This window comes from Telmatherina bonti, assembly GCF_933228915.1.
Source record: "Telmatherina bonti genome assembly, chromosome: 17".
NCBI classification, from domain to species: Eukaryota; Metazoa; Chordata; class Actinopteri; order Atheriniformes; family Telmatherinidae; genus Telmatherina; species Telmatherina bonti.
This window is the reverse complement of record NC_136615.1, coordinates 14605103-14622989: the sequence shown is the minus strand read 5'-3', so window position 1 is coordinate 14622989 and position 17887 is coordinate 14605103. Positions and strand designations below refer to the sequence as shown.

Here is a 17887-nt window from a genome sequence, read left to right as displayed (position 1 = left end):
CAGCTCAGAGCAGAATTGCCGTGATGATAAATTAAAAAGAGATTTGAGTCGTTGATTGCTGAATGTCTGGACTCGTCCAAATCTTCTTCAGATGGAAAACGTTACACTCACTCAGACGTGGAAAGTGGTTCAGTCGGCAGCAGTTCTGGTGACAGTGTCTCTGGTGCTCCCTCTCGGCTGGTGCCTGGTCACCGGATGTGGGCCAATCGTAATGGGCGCCATGTGTTAGGCTTGATTGAGGACTACAACGCCCTCCGCAAACAGATTTCAGAGGGTCGTAAGCTGTCGTGCAACATGGATGCCCAACTGCAGGAGTGTCTTCATGCACTCAAACAGGCTTCTGATGGCAAGGTACTGACATAACTGTCTTTTTTTCTTTTAAAAGTTCAACTAATGGGAATGTGAATGAAGTAAGGTTTAAAGGGATCATGTAATTGTGTGTTTAACTTTGTAGGTATTGGAACAGCAACATCTAAAGAGTTTATCCATCAGCACAAACACCATGCAGCAAGTTTTAGAGGAGGCTGGCCGACTGCTCAAACTGCTGTGGAAAGTTGCCTTGCCAGCTGGTTACACAGCAGGTGAAGGAAGTAATAACCAGCAGGTAAACACAAACACATATGTGTAGTGACCCTGTGTAAGTAAGTATCTATGGACCTTATCCTTCTCTGTTATCTTCCATATCAGGATGAGCTGCTGAAAAATGAGATAGCCAGACTGAAGAGCAGACTGTCGCAGCAGGAGAGGATGCTGAGCGGAGCAGTTAAACGTCTGCGCACCACCAACCAGCTTAAAGAGGGAATGGAAAGGGTCATCATTGATCAGTGTATGATTATCTTCTTTTACTTACAGTTGATTAAAGAAATGGCAATTGTTAATGAGCATTGAATGTATTATTGTCTTGGCTCATTCAGCTTGTAGAATAAATACCAATATTTATTAATACTTCTTGATATTCGTTAACTTGCTTATTGTTTCCCCTTCCTATGTAGTGTCTTTGACTCACGGAGTTCTGAAGAAAGCCAGGGGGAATTTAGAGGTGAGTCAACCCAGAAACCTCCTTATAAGATGTAATGCTAATTTTCTATCCACTGCAGTCACTTCTCTTCAGTGAATCCTTCTTTTCCTTCTCATCCCTTCTGTGGAATGATAGACAAATTACTGTACGCTCTTTGGCCTCAAAGGCCTGTCTGAAGGACCAGGTGAAGGTTAGTGTGATCGGACAGGAGACTGTTAGAGTGACATGATGCATGAGTTTGACAAGCTCTCGCAATAAGTGGATACCAAGACATTAATGTCAAGACTCTGTTCTGAGTTGTTTTCTGAGCTAAATCAGTGATAAGTACTGCAAGTGTCTGTTTTAGGACACTATTTTCTATTAAATCATGAGGTTTAATGCATGAGGAGGCTTTTCCACTTCAGACATCTTTAAAACAAAAAACTTTACATTTTGGGAAATGGACTTTCTTGCTGGGTTTAACTTAAAACTGTAACCAAATGGGATAAACCTTTAACCAGTAAACAACTGACTGAGCGAATGTTATTTTTCCAAAAAAGAAAGAAAAGAAAAAAAAGGAGTTAGGATTGTGACTTAAGGGTAAAAACTTCTTTTTTTTTTTCCTTCTACATCATCTCTGCTAGTCGCCTGGCAACAGGGCTTGGTTAAAATATTCAATCAAGGAACCACAACTTGTAACCCTTTTTCAACAGCAATGTTTGGCATTAGTTTTGAAATTAGAAACTTAAAAATGATCTTCATGAGGCAGGCGCCAACCTTGTGGTCACATGATCATGAAAGGTTTGCCAGTGGAAAACATGGTATCTTGTTTGGAGTCCATGTTGAAGTGTTCAACTTGTCCTACTTTTAAATTTCCCCCCATCAGCTTTTGATAGAAAATGATCTATAATGTCATCCTGTTATCAGTGCCCTCAGTGTCAAGCCATAGGCAGTAGGACTGAACGAATGGTCTTGTCTATCTGCCGTTACATTTTAAAGTAGCTGCTAACAAAAAAAAAAAAAAACAGAACTTTACAAAAACCAACACCTTAGCAACCTTTTGTCTAGCAACAGTCAGCTTCTGTTTTAACCTGTTTTTAGTCTTTGCGATGAACTGTTAAGACCCTGAACTGGAATTTTTATTCCCAGCAAGAGGGTCAGATAACCAAAATGTCATTAAAACTTTCCTTTGCATAAACAAGATGCATGCTTTGGATGCTTGCGTGTTAATGTTGTATTGTCTTGAGCATCAGGTGGTTTTATCTTGCATGTGTGTTCCAACCTGTACAGTAATGGTTCACAAGCTGGTGTTATATGCTGTGCTGTCTTCTTTAGGAGGTCCCAGTCAGTGGCCAGTAGTGGACACTCAGCCTGAGCAGACAAGTGTCCCAGTTTCCAGGCAGACTGTTCGAAGACACTCTGAATCCTCAGAATGTCCCAGCAGCCACGGCTCTGTGCACTGCAGTTACTAAACTAGAGGTTTAGTAATTTTTTTTTTTTTTTCCCCTTTCTTTCTTGATGTTCAGAAATGATCCGGCCTCTCCATTAAGCTGTTAAATGATCAACTTGTTCCAAAAAAAAAAAAGTGAATGCCTTTTTTGTATCTTAATTGCACATGCCCTGCCTTTTAATGTTTTTTTTTTTTGGTACTGAAGTTGTAAAAGTTTATCAGAGAATGCCTTTGTAAATAATCCTTTCCAGTTATTTTTTCTTTTTTTAATGATGCATATAAGAAAATGTATTTTATTACTGATCAGTTTTTACTTTTATGTTCACCAGTAAGCTTATGTGTAGGATGTCTAAGAGCTCATGTGTCTGAGAAATTATGTGCAAATGCAGTAAAAACAAATATCAAGGCAAATCCGTGACGTACAGCATTTTGATTTCAACAATACTGCACTGAAAGAAAAATCAAATCCTTGCTGAGGTACAAAAGTCCCTTTTATTAGCATGTTTTGTTTTTTTTTAAGTACAAATCCTGGCAGCCAAAGGTTTACACATCATAAATGCAAAAATAGCTCAGTGAAGATCAATGAAATATAAAAGTAAAAGGGCAAGCTTCACTAAATTTAGTTATACAGAGATTATGTTTAAGTAGCACTTGAATGTCTGGTCTATGTTGTCATAGTGACCTATAAAACTAGGTCTTGGAAAGATGGACCACAGTCAGTGACTGATGTTTGGAAGCACCAAGTCTTCTACATACTTTGAGAGCTTTCACACAAACTTGTGCCTTTTCTTGGTTGAAATGGTTTTGGCAAAATTACTTTTCAAATATACCTATTTATTGTTGAGCATCACAAAGAAACTAAGTTAGACTGACAAAACTTGCGCCATAACACCCCTCCCCCATTATTGAGCCATTTATAGAACATGTTAGCTTTGATGGTTACAGAACTCTCATCTCTGCACTAGTCTGACAAAGGCCTGAACAAGCTGGATGACAGGCTCTTGGCCTTCATGGCTCACCTTCGAGCCAGGGGTGGATGGTTTGGACTGAGCAGAGGGGAGGAGGCCACTGGCTGGAGATGATGGAGACCCTCTCCGGAAGTGACGGGAAAGGCTGGAGAGAAGGGTGCTCTGGAGATGAGAAGGGGGAAAAAAAAGAAAAGAAAAAAAAACCTTCCAACTATGAATAGTATAGTGGTTAATTTTAACACACAATGTATGAATGTATGTAGGTATACACATGTATGTACATTTATGTATGAAAGATTAAGTGTGTGTACATTATTTTTATTTATACACACACGTATATAAATGTGTATACATACATAGATGTGTAGACATACCTACACACGTGTATAGATACATTTTTTACATGTGTAAACATACATGTACATCCATGTTTGAGGACTGTATATAACTAGATGGGAGAAGCCTCCATGACGTCACCCATAGGTTTCTGAAGAGCTGAATTAAAGCTCGGAGCGCGGTTACCATAGACCACAGTCCTTCTCTAACAATTGCTGTACTGACTCAAACGAGACTGCATGTAAGTGCACATCAAAATGAGCAAGTAATAATTTAACTGACTGATGATATAAATCAGGATGAACCTGTATCATAAACAAACTCATTAGGAACACATCGTTGTTGGTCTGTTGACAATAAAGAAAGAAAGAACAACAAACGAGAAGTTTAGAGATCTCACCAGTTCGGAGCTGAGCTCCTGCTTCAGCCTCTGTTTGTCTCTAGGGAGAATGGATGGATCTTTGAGACACCGAACAGCTTGAGAGATCAGGACATAGAAGCAGTTCTCCATGGTGAACATCAGCAGTGACCTGAGGAAGAGAGTTCACCTCTGTTAGTCTTCTTAAACTGTAAAAAATTTTCAACATCTGTGACAGCTCTGTCCAACCACCCCATGGATAAAGAATACACTTCCCCCAAAATGTTATTTCACTTTAACAGCAGGTCTTCAGTGATGAATGTGCCACTGAGGTAACAAGGAGGAAAACTCACCTCAGCGCCTGGATCTCCTCTGATGAAGCCAATGAAATTATGCTTAGTGAAACAGGCTCCTTCTTCTTCTCCATCTGTAAAATATGCAGCACAAAATGATCAGCAATGTATTGTAGGCAAACTGTGGGTTGAGATCTCCAATTAAAAGATTCACCTCGCTTATCATGCTCAGTGCCACGTTGATGGTGGCCAGCAGAGTCCCAAATGATGGAGCCACATCAGGGTCAAATGCTGGAGTTGTGAAGCTGAGCACAAACAGGGTCCTGTACTCTGCTAGATCCATACACTGATCCAATTAAACAAGTCAGCACAGGACAAGTATACAAATTATCAAGACAAGAAAAAGAACAATAAAATAATTTCAGGTGAAACGTGTGATGTCAGCAGTCAGACCTGGTCCAGGAGTATTTGGCAGCAGTCTGGAGTGAAGTGGCGTAGAGTTGCAAGAGTTTTACTGAGGATCTTTAAAAGGCTGCACTGCACTGCGAGTAAGGCTTTCTGCTCGGCCTCCTCTCTGTCCCCTACTCCTCCTCCTCCTCCTCCTCCTCCTCCTCCTCCTCCACCTCCTCCTCCACCTGCTGCTGCTGCTGCCGCCTCTTTAGATAGGATCTGAGGGGGTCGCTGTGTCCTTGGAAGGGGACCAGGGGGCAGCGCCTCACCATTCTTGGCCTAAAAGATTTCACGTTTTAAATATTTATGTAATATTATTGTAATTTAACAGATTATATTAAGCTTTTCTTGTCTTGTAGACATGTACTCCAAAGATGCAAAATTAAGGAGAACTGCTTTTATGCTGCAAGATCCATCATTCATGAAATACTTCATTTTTCTGACCTGGAGGTAGTGATGCAGCATCTTCTTGCTGTGGAGCAGGTATGTGCAAGTCTGGCACAGGTAACACAAGTTCACCTGCAAAAAGGACATGGAAAGGAAAATATTGAATTATAGCCTAACTCAAAAAGAAAAGAAAAAAGAGGAAAAAAAAGCCACAGTTAAACTCCAGCCATGTTATTTTTGTAGCTGTGCGCCTACCTGCACATCTCTGAGCAGTTTGGGCAGATGAAACTGCCACTCCTTACAGAAGCTGGAGAGCTGCAGCAGGAAACCAACGGTGTGATCAGCCTCATCCAGACAAGCCAGGCTCTGCACTGTACGCACTGCGTTCAGACACTGTCCAAACAAAGACAAAGCTGGTTTGATTTCATCAATACAAAACCGTTAACAGTTGGCGTGGGTGCTCAGTGGAAACCGATTTTTTTTTTTTTTTCCCGATTATTTGATCTCTAAAAATGTAAATCTTTTTTTTTTTTTTTTTTTAAAATCACTGCCTTATTTCACAGCACAAATCTTAATTAAAACTTGAAACATCAACATTTAATGTGTAAGCTAGAGTTCTGAAATGGTTTCATGTAGTGAGGGAGATTTGAAATGAAAGATAAAGTTAACTTCCTGTTAACACACAGCAGTCATACCTGTAAAATGCGTTCTTGATGCACTCCAACAAAGTCCAGGGCTTCATTAATGAAGTTGTAGCGCAGAGTCTTAAGAAGGCTCTCCATTAAAGACATGCAGAGACGGTACACACCCGGCCAGCAAGCTGAATCCTGGGACTTCCTGGAGAAACTCTGGTCAGGGACATGAACATGTTATTACATCATACTACCTGTCCATCTATATCAGTAATCACTGCTGTTGTTTGAAAGGTAGCTAATAAATAATAAGTAACACTACTATGTTTTTTCTTTTACCTGTGATGCACCGTTTGATGAAACCTCGTATACACTCAGCAGTGGGAGGCAGATAGTCTGGATTACTCCGGCTCCAGCAACAGCTGCTGCCCCCTGGAAGAAAAGTTGAGACGCCATCAACATTTGACATCAGTCATTTTTTTTAAAAACGTACTGAATTAATAACATTAAGCATTAATGTTAACTGTAGGCAGGTTTGTGTCTACCTGAGGAGTGCGGGCCAGTGTGAGCAGCAGATGAAGCGCAGCCTCGGTGAAGTAGAGGTTGTGTTTGGAGCGCAGACTGAGCTCCACAGCACTCAGCACCGAGGGCAGGACTGGAACCTTCCTCATCACTGACACCCAGTGCTCACCATCCTCATCGGTGCGGCAAAGCTCCTTTGCTAAGTGAAGTGCTAGCACACACACCTAGTAAAGGGGGAAAAAAAAGAAAAGAGAAAAAGTAGTCTCAAATGAACAGTGGCTATGTGTAAATATATTTTCAACGATTCAGCTTCATTTTAATAAGACAATACTCGACTACAATGTGTACATGACTTGTAGATAAGCATAGAATATCCCATTTTCACTCAGATATTACACTGCATAGTCAGATAAGTGACTCATGTCCATACTGTGCTATCCAAAGTTTAAATTATATGCATATTCCTAAAAAAAAAAAAACAGAGTTTCTCCACTACACTGGCTCAGTATGGTGGAACCATTTATCACAGCAGTTTTTAAGGGATGATCGTGTCACATCAATGTGTAATTCAACTCATACGAAACAGTTTATTTTGTTACTTTCAATTAATGAAAGCTGTTTATCTTCTCTTGAAAAAAAAGAGGTGTGGAAGATTAGTTTAATAATGGAAAATTAAAAAAAAAAAAAATTCTGGTAATCGGTGGATCTGCTTAGCCTACCCCATCTCTCTGGTCCTTCTGCGGGCCCCGATGACTGTCCGTCTCCATGCTGTCTTCATCTTCCACCACGTCACCCATCTGACTCATATGACGAGTGCAGTCGATGAGCGCCAGCGCCTCATCTTTAACTGTCTCACACACAGACAGTAACAGCTGGGGCAGCTGGGAAATATCTCCACCTAGTTGATATTCAAAAAGAGAAGTGAACTGCTGAACATTTTAATTAATTATGGAAAAAAAAAAAAAAAGCACACCCTACATACCATTTAGTCCCTGAATTTGCAGTACTGAAATAAGTGCAGAGAAGAGTTTGGCTTTGGTTCTCTCCATCATCTGCTGGTCCGCTTGCAAGATGCTCTCCAGAATGAGGGAGAGGGGTGACAGGATGTCAGGAGCTGCTGCTACAACACTACAGGCAGGGGGAAAGCAGTAAGTACAAGAAACAAGGTGTAAAATATGTCACATTCCCCTATTCGTTTAGCACACTGTATGTACCTCTTCCACTGTTTGAGGAGGACGAGCAGTAGAGTGGCCATCATGGATCCAAGACGAAGACAAGGCTCGGACGTGGGGGTCGTGAGCTGAAAGAGACAAAGTGGTGAAAAACAGCTACAAACGCCAAGTCATGAATCACAAGAATAAATCTGGTTATGATGACTTACAGCAACTTTAGTTCCATCGAGGACATTCATGAAAAGCTTCATCTTGGTCGAGTCTTCTGTTAACTGCATCACATCAGCCTTAAGACATTAAATAAAACCACATTTCAGCAGATCACCTTGTATCATGGAAACACCAATAAAAAGAAACAACTACGACCTTGTTACATTTAAAATGATCAAAAATCTCTCAAATAAAACTTTGCTGTGACATACGTGGCTGGTGGAAAGAATCAGCAGCATCCGCCAAGCAGAAATCAACATCTGGGTCTCTGTGAAGTAACAGATCCCTTCCTCCTCCATATCTGCCACATGGCACACCAGCGACTTGACATACTGGGACCAGTACTCATAGCGTCGTGCATTAGAGAACTTTTGAAGTCCATCCTTCAGAGACTGCTCCAAGGAGTCGCTTCAGCCACACGTAGAGAGGAAGCATTAGTTACAAGATCCGACTCATCGCTTGAGAATTAAACTGATGGATCCAGCTGTATTACTGTGTGTGCTCTAGATTTACCCGACAACGTAGTAGATCTCCAGCCCGATGATTTTCATAGCAAACGCACATGTCTCCAAAACACAAGGCTGAGGACAAGTTACATCAGATGAGTTGAGTTCACATATCCCGACATCTAGTCTATCACGATGTCCGCTTAGTAAAGATAAAGCAGCCTGATACCTCTGTGGTGTCTGAAGGTGGAGTGAGAGTTCCAAAAAGAGGTGTTGTCAAATTTTCCCAAAATCTTTCTCTGCAGTAAAAAAAAGAAGAAAAAAAAAAAGACAGCAACATAAGGTGTGGTTTTACACTAAATCCATTTGATTGTTTTTAAAAAATAATTTTTCTGATGCGCTTACTTGGTCCTTAAGACGGAGATGGCACTATCTCTGCGATCCTGCCAGAGGGCGAGGAGGAAAGCCAGGGCTGCTCGATGCAGCAGCGGGGGACACCAATATTTTCCCTGTTGTTTGGAGTCGATCAGGTCCAAGACAACGTGTAGGCAGCTCCACTCACCCAGCAAGAACTCCTGAGTTTAAGACAACATATTCAGAATGTGGCTGCTCCGCTAAAAACAAAAACAAAAATAATCTTTTGTTTAATACCTTTGATCCTTCATTTCCATCTTTCACTTCCAGATTGAGAAAGAGCTCAATGAGGCCAGGCTGGGTTTCCACAGCAACAGTGAGGAACTCTAGGATCATAACCTTGATCCTCATGTCTTCTGTCTTGCTCTGCAGCCGGGTGAGGAACGCATCCCTGATGGCTGCTGCGTCGCTGCCAAGGCAAGCGTAGACTGACATGGGGGCGACCTGCCAGGAAACCAGAGTTTAATTCTCGTATTTAGAGTCGAGTAAAGATCAATAATCTGTAATGCTGAAAATGAAAGTCTTACTGTGGCAAGCCGTTTGAGCAGCTGCACTGCAAGGCGAGGCAGTGCCGGATCATGTTTGTGGTAAATGTATTTTGCGAGGTCAACGACCAGATTATTGCCATGACCACCATGCTGTGTGAGCGCCTGCTCCAGTGGGGACACCGCATCAGAGGGCGGCTTCAGACGGATGACATTATTGGTGACAGAGAAGGCCAGTTTAACGGTCTGGATCAGAATCTGGCCCGGTCCCTCAGAGCCACAGCTGAATACCGTCAGGAGGAAATCACAGGAAAAAAAACAAAAAAAACCTAGTGAATTTACCAAACATAGTACATTATTAGTAAAACAAGCATTAACTCTTCAGACTGATCACCTGCTGGGCTGTGCTGCCAGGACCACGTCTATGGTGTCCACTCCTACACCCATGATGTTGACAACAGCTTGTCCAGCCTCTGTGTTTGCCAGACAGTAAATGCAGAGAGACTGCAGGGTGGGAGTGCTGAATGAAAAAGAAAAAAAAGGAATAAATCAACAATTTTCTATATAAATAATGAAAAGTCTTAAATTTGAAAAACTATTTAGACAAATCTTTTATGTAATTCATTGGTCAATATAATCTAGAAAATATTGAGACATGTTGACAAAAATGACAGAATATCCAAAAGTAAATCTAAAGATTTCAGACACAACTACCAGTAATTGTTTGGGTAAAACCAAAAGATAAAAATGTACATAATAGTCTATTAACTGATGGAAGTAACTAAATCAACAACACAGTAAGTGAACACTAATTTTCTCAGTCTGAAAGACAAAATAAAAAGAAAATTGAGGTCAGAAAAGTGTGCTGGTGACAAATTTAAGTAAATACATCCATACCTGCCCTGCTCCTCCCCCTCTGGGCTCAGATTGAGAATAGCATGGATCAGCTCCAAAATGAGGCAACCTGCAGTGATGAAAATACAGCAGATGCTCAGATATATGTTTAAATATTTTCATGTAAAAGTAGGAAAAAAGTGTCTTTACCTATTCTCTCTCTTACTCCATATGTGTTATAGCGCCACTTGTGATATGTTGGCAGCATCTCCTTTAACACCAGCAGCACACATGGGATCAGACCTTTATTCTGAGTGCTTCCCAGCTGTCCCTGGAATAATGACAGATTTATAGGATGCACATTACAGCACCAGGACTCCATGATGGACGATTATGTGCCTTCTCAAAACTATTCTTACCTTAACTAGGGTTGTAATGAGACGAAGGAAGGCTATTGTCACAGCGTATTCCCCTCTGGGCTGCTCAATCTGGACCAGCAGGTTGCCATAGTTACCTGCCTTCATCCCTTCAGCACTAGCAAAAAGAAATATATATATATTTTCTTACTTCCCACTCATTCTGAATGTCTGATATTGAAGAGCACAAATGTCAGGCTTTTAATTTTACCTGACACATTGACCCATGTTAGCCAAGGGGATGGAGGAAAAAGGGAGGAAACCAGTGTGGTGCAGACTGGACCACACCTAAAGGAGGGGAAAAAAGGAGAAGAATTTAAATATGAGGGACAGATCTAAATCTTTGACTTTCTCTCTTCTTCACAAAGAAAGTACCCATCATTCCCACCTTTCCAGGCATCCTTGCAGCCAATACAGAGAGACAGTTTACACAGGACGCAATCACGTCCACTGGGGGGTTGATGACTGATGTTAGCCTGACAAACAGGAAAGAATCACATTACAGACTAAGATCTTTGTTTAGCGACGTACAAAAAAATTTTAATAAAGTGTACCTTTAGGTTAGCTTACCTTTGCAGCAGCATATAAATCCGTGAGGTGAGAGGCAACAGACAATCCGACACAGTCCAGTCGGTACTTATGATCTTATGGACCAGATCCAGGATGGGCTTCACTCGTGCACAATGGGCCATAACATCTAGCACAAAACACAAAAACAAAAGATGATTACAACAAATAAATCTATGATCAACAACAGTTATCAGTGAATTAACTTCTAAATAATTTGAACCATTTACTGTTGTTTCAACCACATGAAAAACAGACTCTTAATCTCAAAAAACTTAGTTTATACAACACACACTTTTTACTTCCATAAATATTCACAAGTACATTAAACCTTCAGCTGAAAATAATCCAGTAAATACATAACCAGACACTGTTGGACTAATGGGGAAATGTTGACGTTTTGTGTACCTGCAGTTGACACAGCATGGAGCAGCATTTCCACTTCACAGGTAAACAGAGTCCAGGAGCTGTAGGAGTTATCCCATCGCACCATGTAGCCCTGTTCACCTGCAATCATCACCTGGCCCAGCACTCCCTGTGGCAACCACAGGTTAGTCTGCCCCGAACCTAACGGTTTTACATTGAAAATAGAAGCATGCATCAGAAAAGTTAATCATAACTGTAAGAAATGAATCTATTCATGTTAAGATGTCATAATAGAAATGATAAAAACTAACCAAGGGGGTAGAGGAGTTTTGGAGTCCGTCTCCTCCACAACGTCTCATCATCATTGGTGATGATGTCATTGGGCTTATGTTTGTAAACTTGTGTATAAAAGGACATCTTATCCAAGAAGTTGTAAACCTGTCACACATATGTGAAAGTGTTTTTAAAGCATTAACATGTGAAAGGGCTGGAATGATTTACTTCTATGCACAAGTGCAATTTACCTTTTTCACTGTTGACTTGTTTGACACAAGTGCAGTAAGGAGCTGCAACAAAGGTCCAATCTTATGAGGGAACATCCCAACTGCACTGTCCAGGACAATGCTCAGTCCCATGTTTGGCTTCTGAACAAGCATTTTAACAAACAAGATACATTACAAACAATCATCTTCCTCATCTAATCTCATCTCTAAGAACCTTTTTCTTGTATGTTTTCCCACTCTCACCATTTCCCAAAACACTTCAGCCAGGCTGGGAGCAGAGAGGACCTCACAGGCAGCATCAATTAGGTGGGAAGACTGGGATGTCACACCATCAGTCTGCAAGATAGATTTCATGAAGAGAAGTTACCAACATGTTTCACGTATACATGTAGGGACTTTGAGATCAAGCTGTACCTGTAGGCTCTCTTCTTCAAAAGAAGTGACTACGAATGAGAGGAGGCCGTAGATGCACATTTTTGCTGTACTAGCTGTACACTAGAGAAATAAAAAGAAAACAATGTATTGCAGCAAATAAAAAGCAACATGAAGGTTTACATAATTATTCATATATGTATGTTAACCATATAACTTTTTTTTTTTTTATATGTGCGAGTCAGTGTCAAGATCTGACGTTACTATGAAAACACAACTTGCTCTGATTTTCAGCAGTCAACTTTCATCCACTCTTGGTTTCTTGCGATATCTTACATTATTTCCTGAGACTCCAAGGCCTTTCAGCATGGCTGAAAGATACTTGAACACCCCGAGCTGCAGGGCAGTGTTGCCTATCCTCCTGATCACATTGCTGGACTCATCTGGTCTAACCGTGTGTCTCAGCAGGACCCAAGCCAACAACACGGGCCCATGATGAGCAATGTCACCAAATGTCAACAGCAGCTGATCCATCTCCTAGAAGACAGAGAAATATACAAGTTCAGTCACCAGGAGCTTTTATTATAAACATGTAATCCACTTCTCTCAATGTTGCTCAAAGACAAGTACTGTGTTCTTCCAAAAGCTGCTGTTTTACCCTTTTTTGCAGCTCTTATTACCATTTAGCTTAATTTACTTAATGTCTTTAATTTTTCAGACTCTAGTGGTTTATCATTGTATATTAGTACAAATAAAGCCTCCTGTATTTAGTGGTTAAGCTCAAACCTTGATCACATCAGGTGCACCAGAGAACTGGTGCTGTTCTGCGCAATCTTCTAGAGCACACTTGTGCAGAAAGTCGATGTCCATGCCTTCAACCAGGATGAGACAGCTAAGGTATCTGCAGAGCAGAGAAGCACAAGTCATTAAACACACGCATACTTAGATACACACCACTAAGTGTAATATATTCACCAATAAAGTCCGAAGACATTTAGCATTAGGAAACAGTAATACCCTGCCTTTCACCCAAAGACTGCTGGGATAGGCTCTAGCTTCCCCGCTACCCTTCATCGGACTGAGCGGTTAGGATAATGAATGATTAAAGAAAAAAAGCACATACCCTATCCGATCAACCAGTGCATCCATGCTTTTGTCTACAAGGTGTCGGTTTGTTTGCCGCAAGCCAAACCCTTGCTCTTTGAACATTTTGGTAAAGCTCAGGAGGTCCGATGGGCTCATCTCGAAGTATGCATAATACAGAAAGATGATCTCCAGCAGCAGACACTGTTCTCGCAAACACTGAAGGAACCACCGCGAGACCTGTCTCTCCGTCTTCAGAGGGGGGAGAAACAAAAATTAAATCCTTTATTAGATAGATGTTCCATCTTCTTTAACTCAAGCATTCAACATCACAAAGCAACATTAATTAAACAAATAAAAACTAAATTCATGTTTTCACCATAAGGTTTCCGTGGGTTTCCCATGTTGGTGCCTCAGCCTTGAAGAGATTCTCAAACTGTGACTGGTAGTTGCTCACCAAATCCTTCTCCAGCTTTGTTACACAGTTGCTGTATTCCGTCTGGACAAAATAAAATAAAATAGATGAAAAGCATGGCTAAGGTTAAATAAAACTATGGTATCAGACAGTCACATGAGTATTTATGGAGAAAGATAAAGCCATTCCACAAACTGTGCATGCATCTGATGTTTGTTTAACTCCATGCCACCTCGCCAGCTGCTCCAGGATATTGATTATGCTAGAATACAGGCTGTGTTGCAGATTAGCTGGGTTACTTGGTTTATTCATGACAATTATTTTACTCGGAAGTGAGCTGAATGACAGGTGTAACAAAGGAAGTGATAAATCTCTTTAAATCTTCCAGTCTACACCACATCGCTCACATGTCATCAACTCACCATAAGATATAGACCGACATGAATAACAGCAAGTAGTAGCGATGTTTGTAAACCAGTTAAAGGCAGCGATATACGGCACTGCTCGTAGATTGGCAAAAAAGAGAAGATGGGAAAAAATACTCTTGCAAATGACAAACTGCTCTGTTTTAGTTCAATCAGAGATCTGAAAACATGTGACAAACAAAGCTGCTCTATAAACAGTTTGTGTTTCTGTAAGTAAGGTGGATGTTTTATTTAAATCAGAAATAGTGAAACCAAAGCTTTATGAAGCACTGAATCACTTCGACATCTCTGCCGTGAAACTGAATGGCTGTTTTGAAGCATTGGATCCAGTCAACGAACACTATCTGTGGTTAACTTTTTTTTTTTTTTTTTGTTTCTCCTGTCAGTCTCGGCAATAATATATCAGAGGTAACAAATAAGAACACAGATAAAATAATACAAAGTATTTAAAGTATCAAAGGAAACCATGTATACAACATGCCTCCCTTGGGAGAGCAAATCTGTTTAAATGGGGAAATAAAAATGAGAAATGCTACTGACGCATCTGGGATTATTATTATATTCTTTTGTAATAGACTAAAACAGTGATGAGACTACTCGGTGCAAAATTCCAGAGAAACAGCTGGAGACGTTATGTACATCTGAAATAATGAGGTCTTGGGACTTTTGGCATGCTAAAGCAAGATATCCAAACAGGGTTCACAACAACAACAGTTTTCTATTCTTCAATTTTTTATCTCAGATATGTTCCATTGCTTTGTTCATTTTTCAATAAAAAGGTTAAAAAAAAGTGATTACAAGAATTCTGCTTCATCAGGTTGAAGAATCGATGGTCTGAGCAGCAGAGCATTACTGAAAAGAACCCCAATCTTCCTAATAAAAGTTGGTTTCGTTGACTGGTGTAAATAAATGTGAAAATTCAAATGCATACAAAGTTAAATAGTTCAGTAGTGTTAAAAATAAAACAAGAAAGCGGACTGGTCTGCAACATGCTGTGTTCCAGCATGTTTTCCCTGGAGCAGCCGTCTTGATGCCTTTAAGCTGAACAGACATCAGATGCATTTGTAGTTTGCAGAATCAATTTATCCTTTTCTCCATTAATAATGTCTGTAACCCTGTGACATATTTTTGACAGTTTTTTTCCCAGCTGTGGTTGGTAAATTCATAATGGAAAAACTGTGATCATAAATAACATTTTGTAATTTTTGAAGTTGTAACTTTTTATATCAGGTTCTCACAGACGAAACATATAACAAACATTTTATGTGTGATTTTAGAATTTTAAATTTTAGAACCTGAGATGAATATGTACAGATGTGTACTTGTTCACAGAAATTGTAATTAATAGTTATCTTACATCATATAAAACAGGCCACAACAAATAATTTTAGTCCAATTAATAATAATTAAAAGAAAAAAAAGATGTAATGTACAAATGTTACCCTGTAAGGATGTCGCTCATCCTGAAAGTATGTCAGCAGGAGGAGGACACATCTGAGCAGACACATGCGTTCCTCATAGTAATAGTCAGCTATCTGTAAAAGCAAAGATACATGCAGGTATAATACACTGAATTGAAGATTGGATGCATAATTGTCAAGTTGAATCCATCACAATTAGCTGGAGTTAATTAACTGACCTTTAGCAGAAGTGCCTGGCTCTGCCGCTCATCTTTGAGAACAACCTGTTGAAGAGTTAGTGTTAACCATAATCTTTGTGATTATCTTCCATTTTTGTTCCTAGTAGAAAACAACAAATAAATAAAAAAATAACTGAGAAGAGACACCTTTAATGAATCCTGGGTCCCTCTGTAGTCCTCCTGTAGGTAGCACTGTAAAAGCTGCACACTTTGCTTCTCATCGAGACTCTGCAATATTATCAAAACATCCTGAAATGAGCCAGCAACTAAAGACTGACAATCATGTATGCATTGTTAAAGACACACATTTCTTACCAGTAGTTTACTGATCCTAAGGCCAAAGTCCTTCAGTGGCTGTGCAACATCTTTCTTTTCCTTCACTTTCCCCGCAGAAGTTGAGCTGTAAGAGTTAATCATGACAATTACCCATTCAGTTCTACATAATAATATATGTAATATGAAAATAACTAGGTGTAACTATACCTGGGTGGTTTGTAGTAGCTAAGTCCTTGTTGGAGTCTGTCCCAATGTCTGTCAAGCTCTGCTTCTATTTGAGCCTGTGGCCAACAAACAAATATACAAAAATTACAAAATACAAAATAATAAATCCAACAAAAAGACTTGTTTTTTTTTTGTTTTTTGTTTTTTTTAAATAATGTTATGGTCCTGTGCATTGTCTGCTTACAACACATGACTACATATAGCTAGAAGACCTACCGGCTCTCTCAATGCTGATCTTCCCAGCAGTATGGTCCATAATTCTCGGCAACTCCTGTGAGAAAGAAAGTGGCTTGTTTGAGCTAAGCAATAATGTATTAATACAAGTCTGTCCAAGCACATGAGCTTTTTCTATTAGCCAGAAAACAATTACTAGTTCCTGAATGAGAAAACACAAATTATTCTTTCAGAATTTTGTAGAAATAGATATCAAGTTTACCCATATACAGTAGCAGTCAGTTTGAACACAACTAGTGCTTAAAATTTGAATAGGTAGGTGTGTTTTCTTTGCCAACTATTATGTAGTGGCAGCTATTCTTTCAGGATCTGATAGTGTGTCTTGATCCATAAAGTTGAATATTAAGCCATTGTTATTATGAAAAATGCTGAATGCCATAATCATTTTTACATGCACATTTCTCTTACATAGAATGTACATTTGTCTATATACACTAAACAGCAATTATGAGTAAGTTCTCTAAGAGCTTAACTAGCTTCCACTGAAAAATCCAACACTGATTCCTAAATCATTTAGAACCTCAAAGGCTCTTTTTAATGTTTTTAAAAATACACGTTAAATGCCAATTTAAATAATTCTACCCATAAGTTTCGAGATGTTACTAAACATTACATGTACTGGGCTCTTTCCCACCTTCAAACCGTGCAGTTAGATGTATTTTAGCAAACTGACAGACTTTTAACATAACAACTTACATGTCATAATGTTAATGGGTTATTCTGGAAATCTTCTTGAATATTTCGCTTATATGCGTTACTATAGATTCACTGTAACAGTTTTTCAACAAAGGTCAGATTTGTTGGAGTTTTAATGTAAATGTTTAAAGGCGCATATATATATATATATATATATATATATATATATATATATATATATATATATATATATATATATATATAAAGTATATTCCGTTTAAACAACATTAGCTAATGTAGCTATTCCGTTTTCCATGCTGAACACTGTTGCCAGTTTCGCCGCGATCATCATCGACAAAGTAACCAACAGTGAGTCTTGGTACTGTTATTTGATGTTTTATTTTTTTCTCTTTTTAAGTCTGAAATGAATACATTAAACATCATGTCACTGACTGGTCCTACAGAGTTGTCGTACTGTTGTTGACAAGCAGCGCTGCGCTAAAAATAATAATTTTAAAAAAAGCCATTCAGATGTTTAGCCGCTATCAGTTGCTAAGCTAAGTTAACGTGGTTCAATAGTTTAACAGATAATTATTCCATCATAGGCCTAACCACCTTTCCGTCATAACAAATAAATAATACATCTACATATATGCATGCGTATTCGTTGACAAATACTTTAAAATGTTGGAAAATAATTTAAATGATTTATAAAGTTTGTTGCTATGTGTCTACCTGATGCTCAACTCCGATTCCGCCATCTTCGATCCTGACAT

At 39.4% G+C, this 17887-nt stretch overlaps 2 protein-coding genes across 6 annotated transcripts in view; one reads left to right on the top strand and one right to left on the bottom strand.

Annotated features, from left to right (window-relative positions):
- The window catches only part of cdk5rap2 (CDK5 regulatory subunit associated protein 2), a 34021-nt gene extending 31217 nt beyond the window's left edge, over positions 1-2804 (top strand). For all 5 annotated transcript variants that reach the window (XM_079256323.1, XM_079256324.1, XM_079256321.1 and 2 more), the window contains 6 exons: positions 92-351; positions 455-604; positions 688-826; positions 993-1039; positions 1154-1208; positions 2333-2804. In XM_079256323.1, coding sequence (XP_079112449.1) covers positions 92-351; positions 455-604; positions 688-826; positions 993-1039; positions 1154-1208; positions 2333-2469 — 788 coding nt within the window. In that variant the 3' untranslated portion in view covers positions 2470-2804. The remainder of the gene's footprint in view (positions 1-91; positions 352-454; positions 605-687; positions 827-992; positions 1040-1153; positions 1209-2332) is intronic.
- A 156-nt stretch (positions 2805-2960) lies between these two features.
- On the bottom strand, positions 2961-17887 carry nup188 (nucleoporin 188; the record flags this gene model as incomplete). Its single annotated transcript, XM_079256634.1, has 43 exons — positions 2961-3577; positions 4152-4281; positions 4463-4536; positions 4617-4748; positions 4856-5131; positions 5297-5371; positions 5495-5632; positions 5935-6087; positions 6211-6303; positions 6417-6617; positions 7113-7291; positions 7376-7521; positions 7608-7693; positions 7775-7852; positions 7988-8183; positions 8289-8356; positions 8451-8520; positions 8627-8796; positions 8873-9079; positions 9163-9403; positions 9515-9640; positions 10018-10084; positions 10165-10285; positions 10374-10488; positions 10582-10658; positions 10759-10846; positions 10941-11067; positions 11346-11504; positions 11615-11741; positions 11828-11947; positions 12050-12142; positions 12221-12301; positions 12515-12715; positions 12965-13079; positions 13302-13513; positions 13641-13760; positions 15544-15636; positions 15741-15785; positions 15888-15968; positions 16056-16140; positions 16224-16297; positions 16458-16512; positions 17847-17887. 43 exons carry the CDS (start codon positions 17885-17887, stop codon positions 3398-3400), a joined length of 5316 nt encoding a protein of 1771 aa, XP_079112760.1. The 3' UTR covers positions 2961-3397.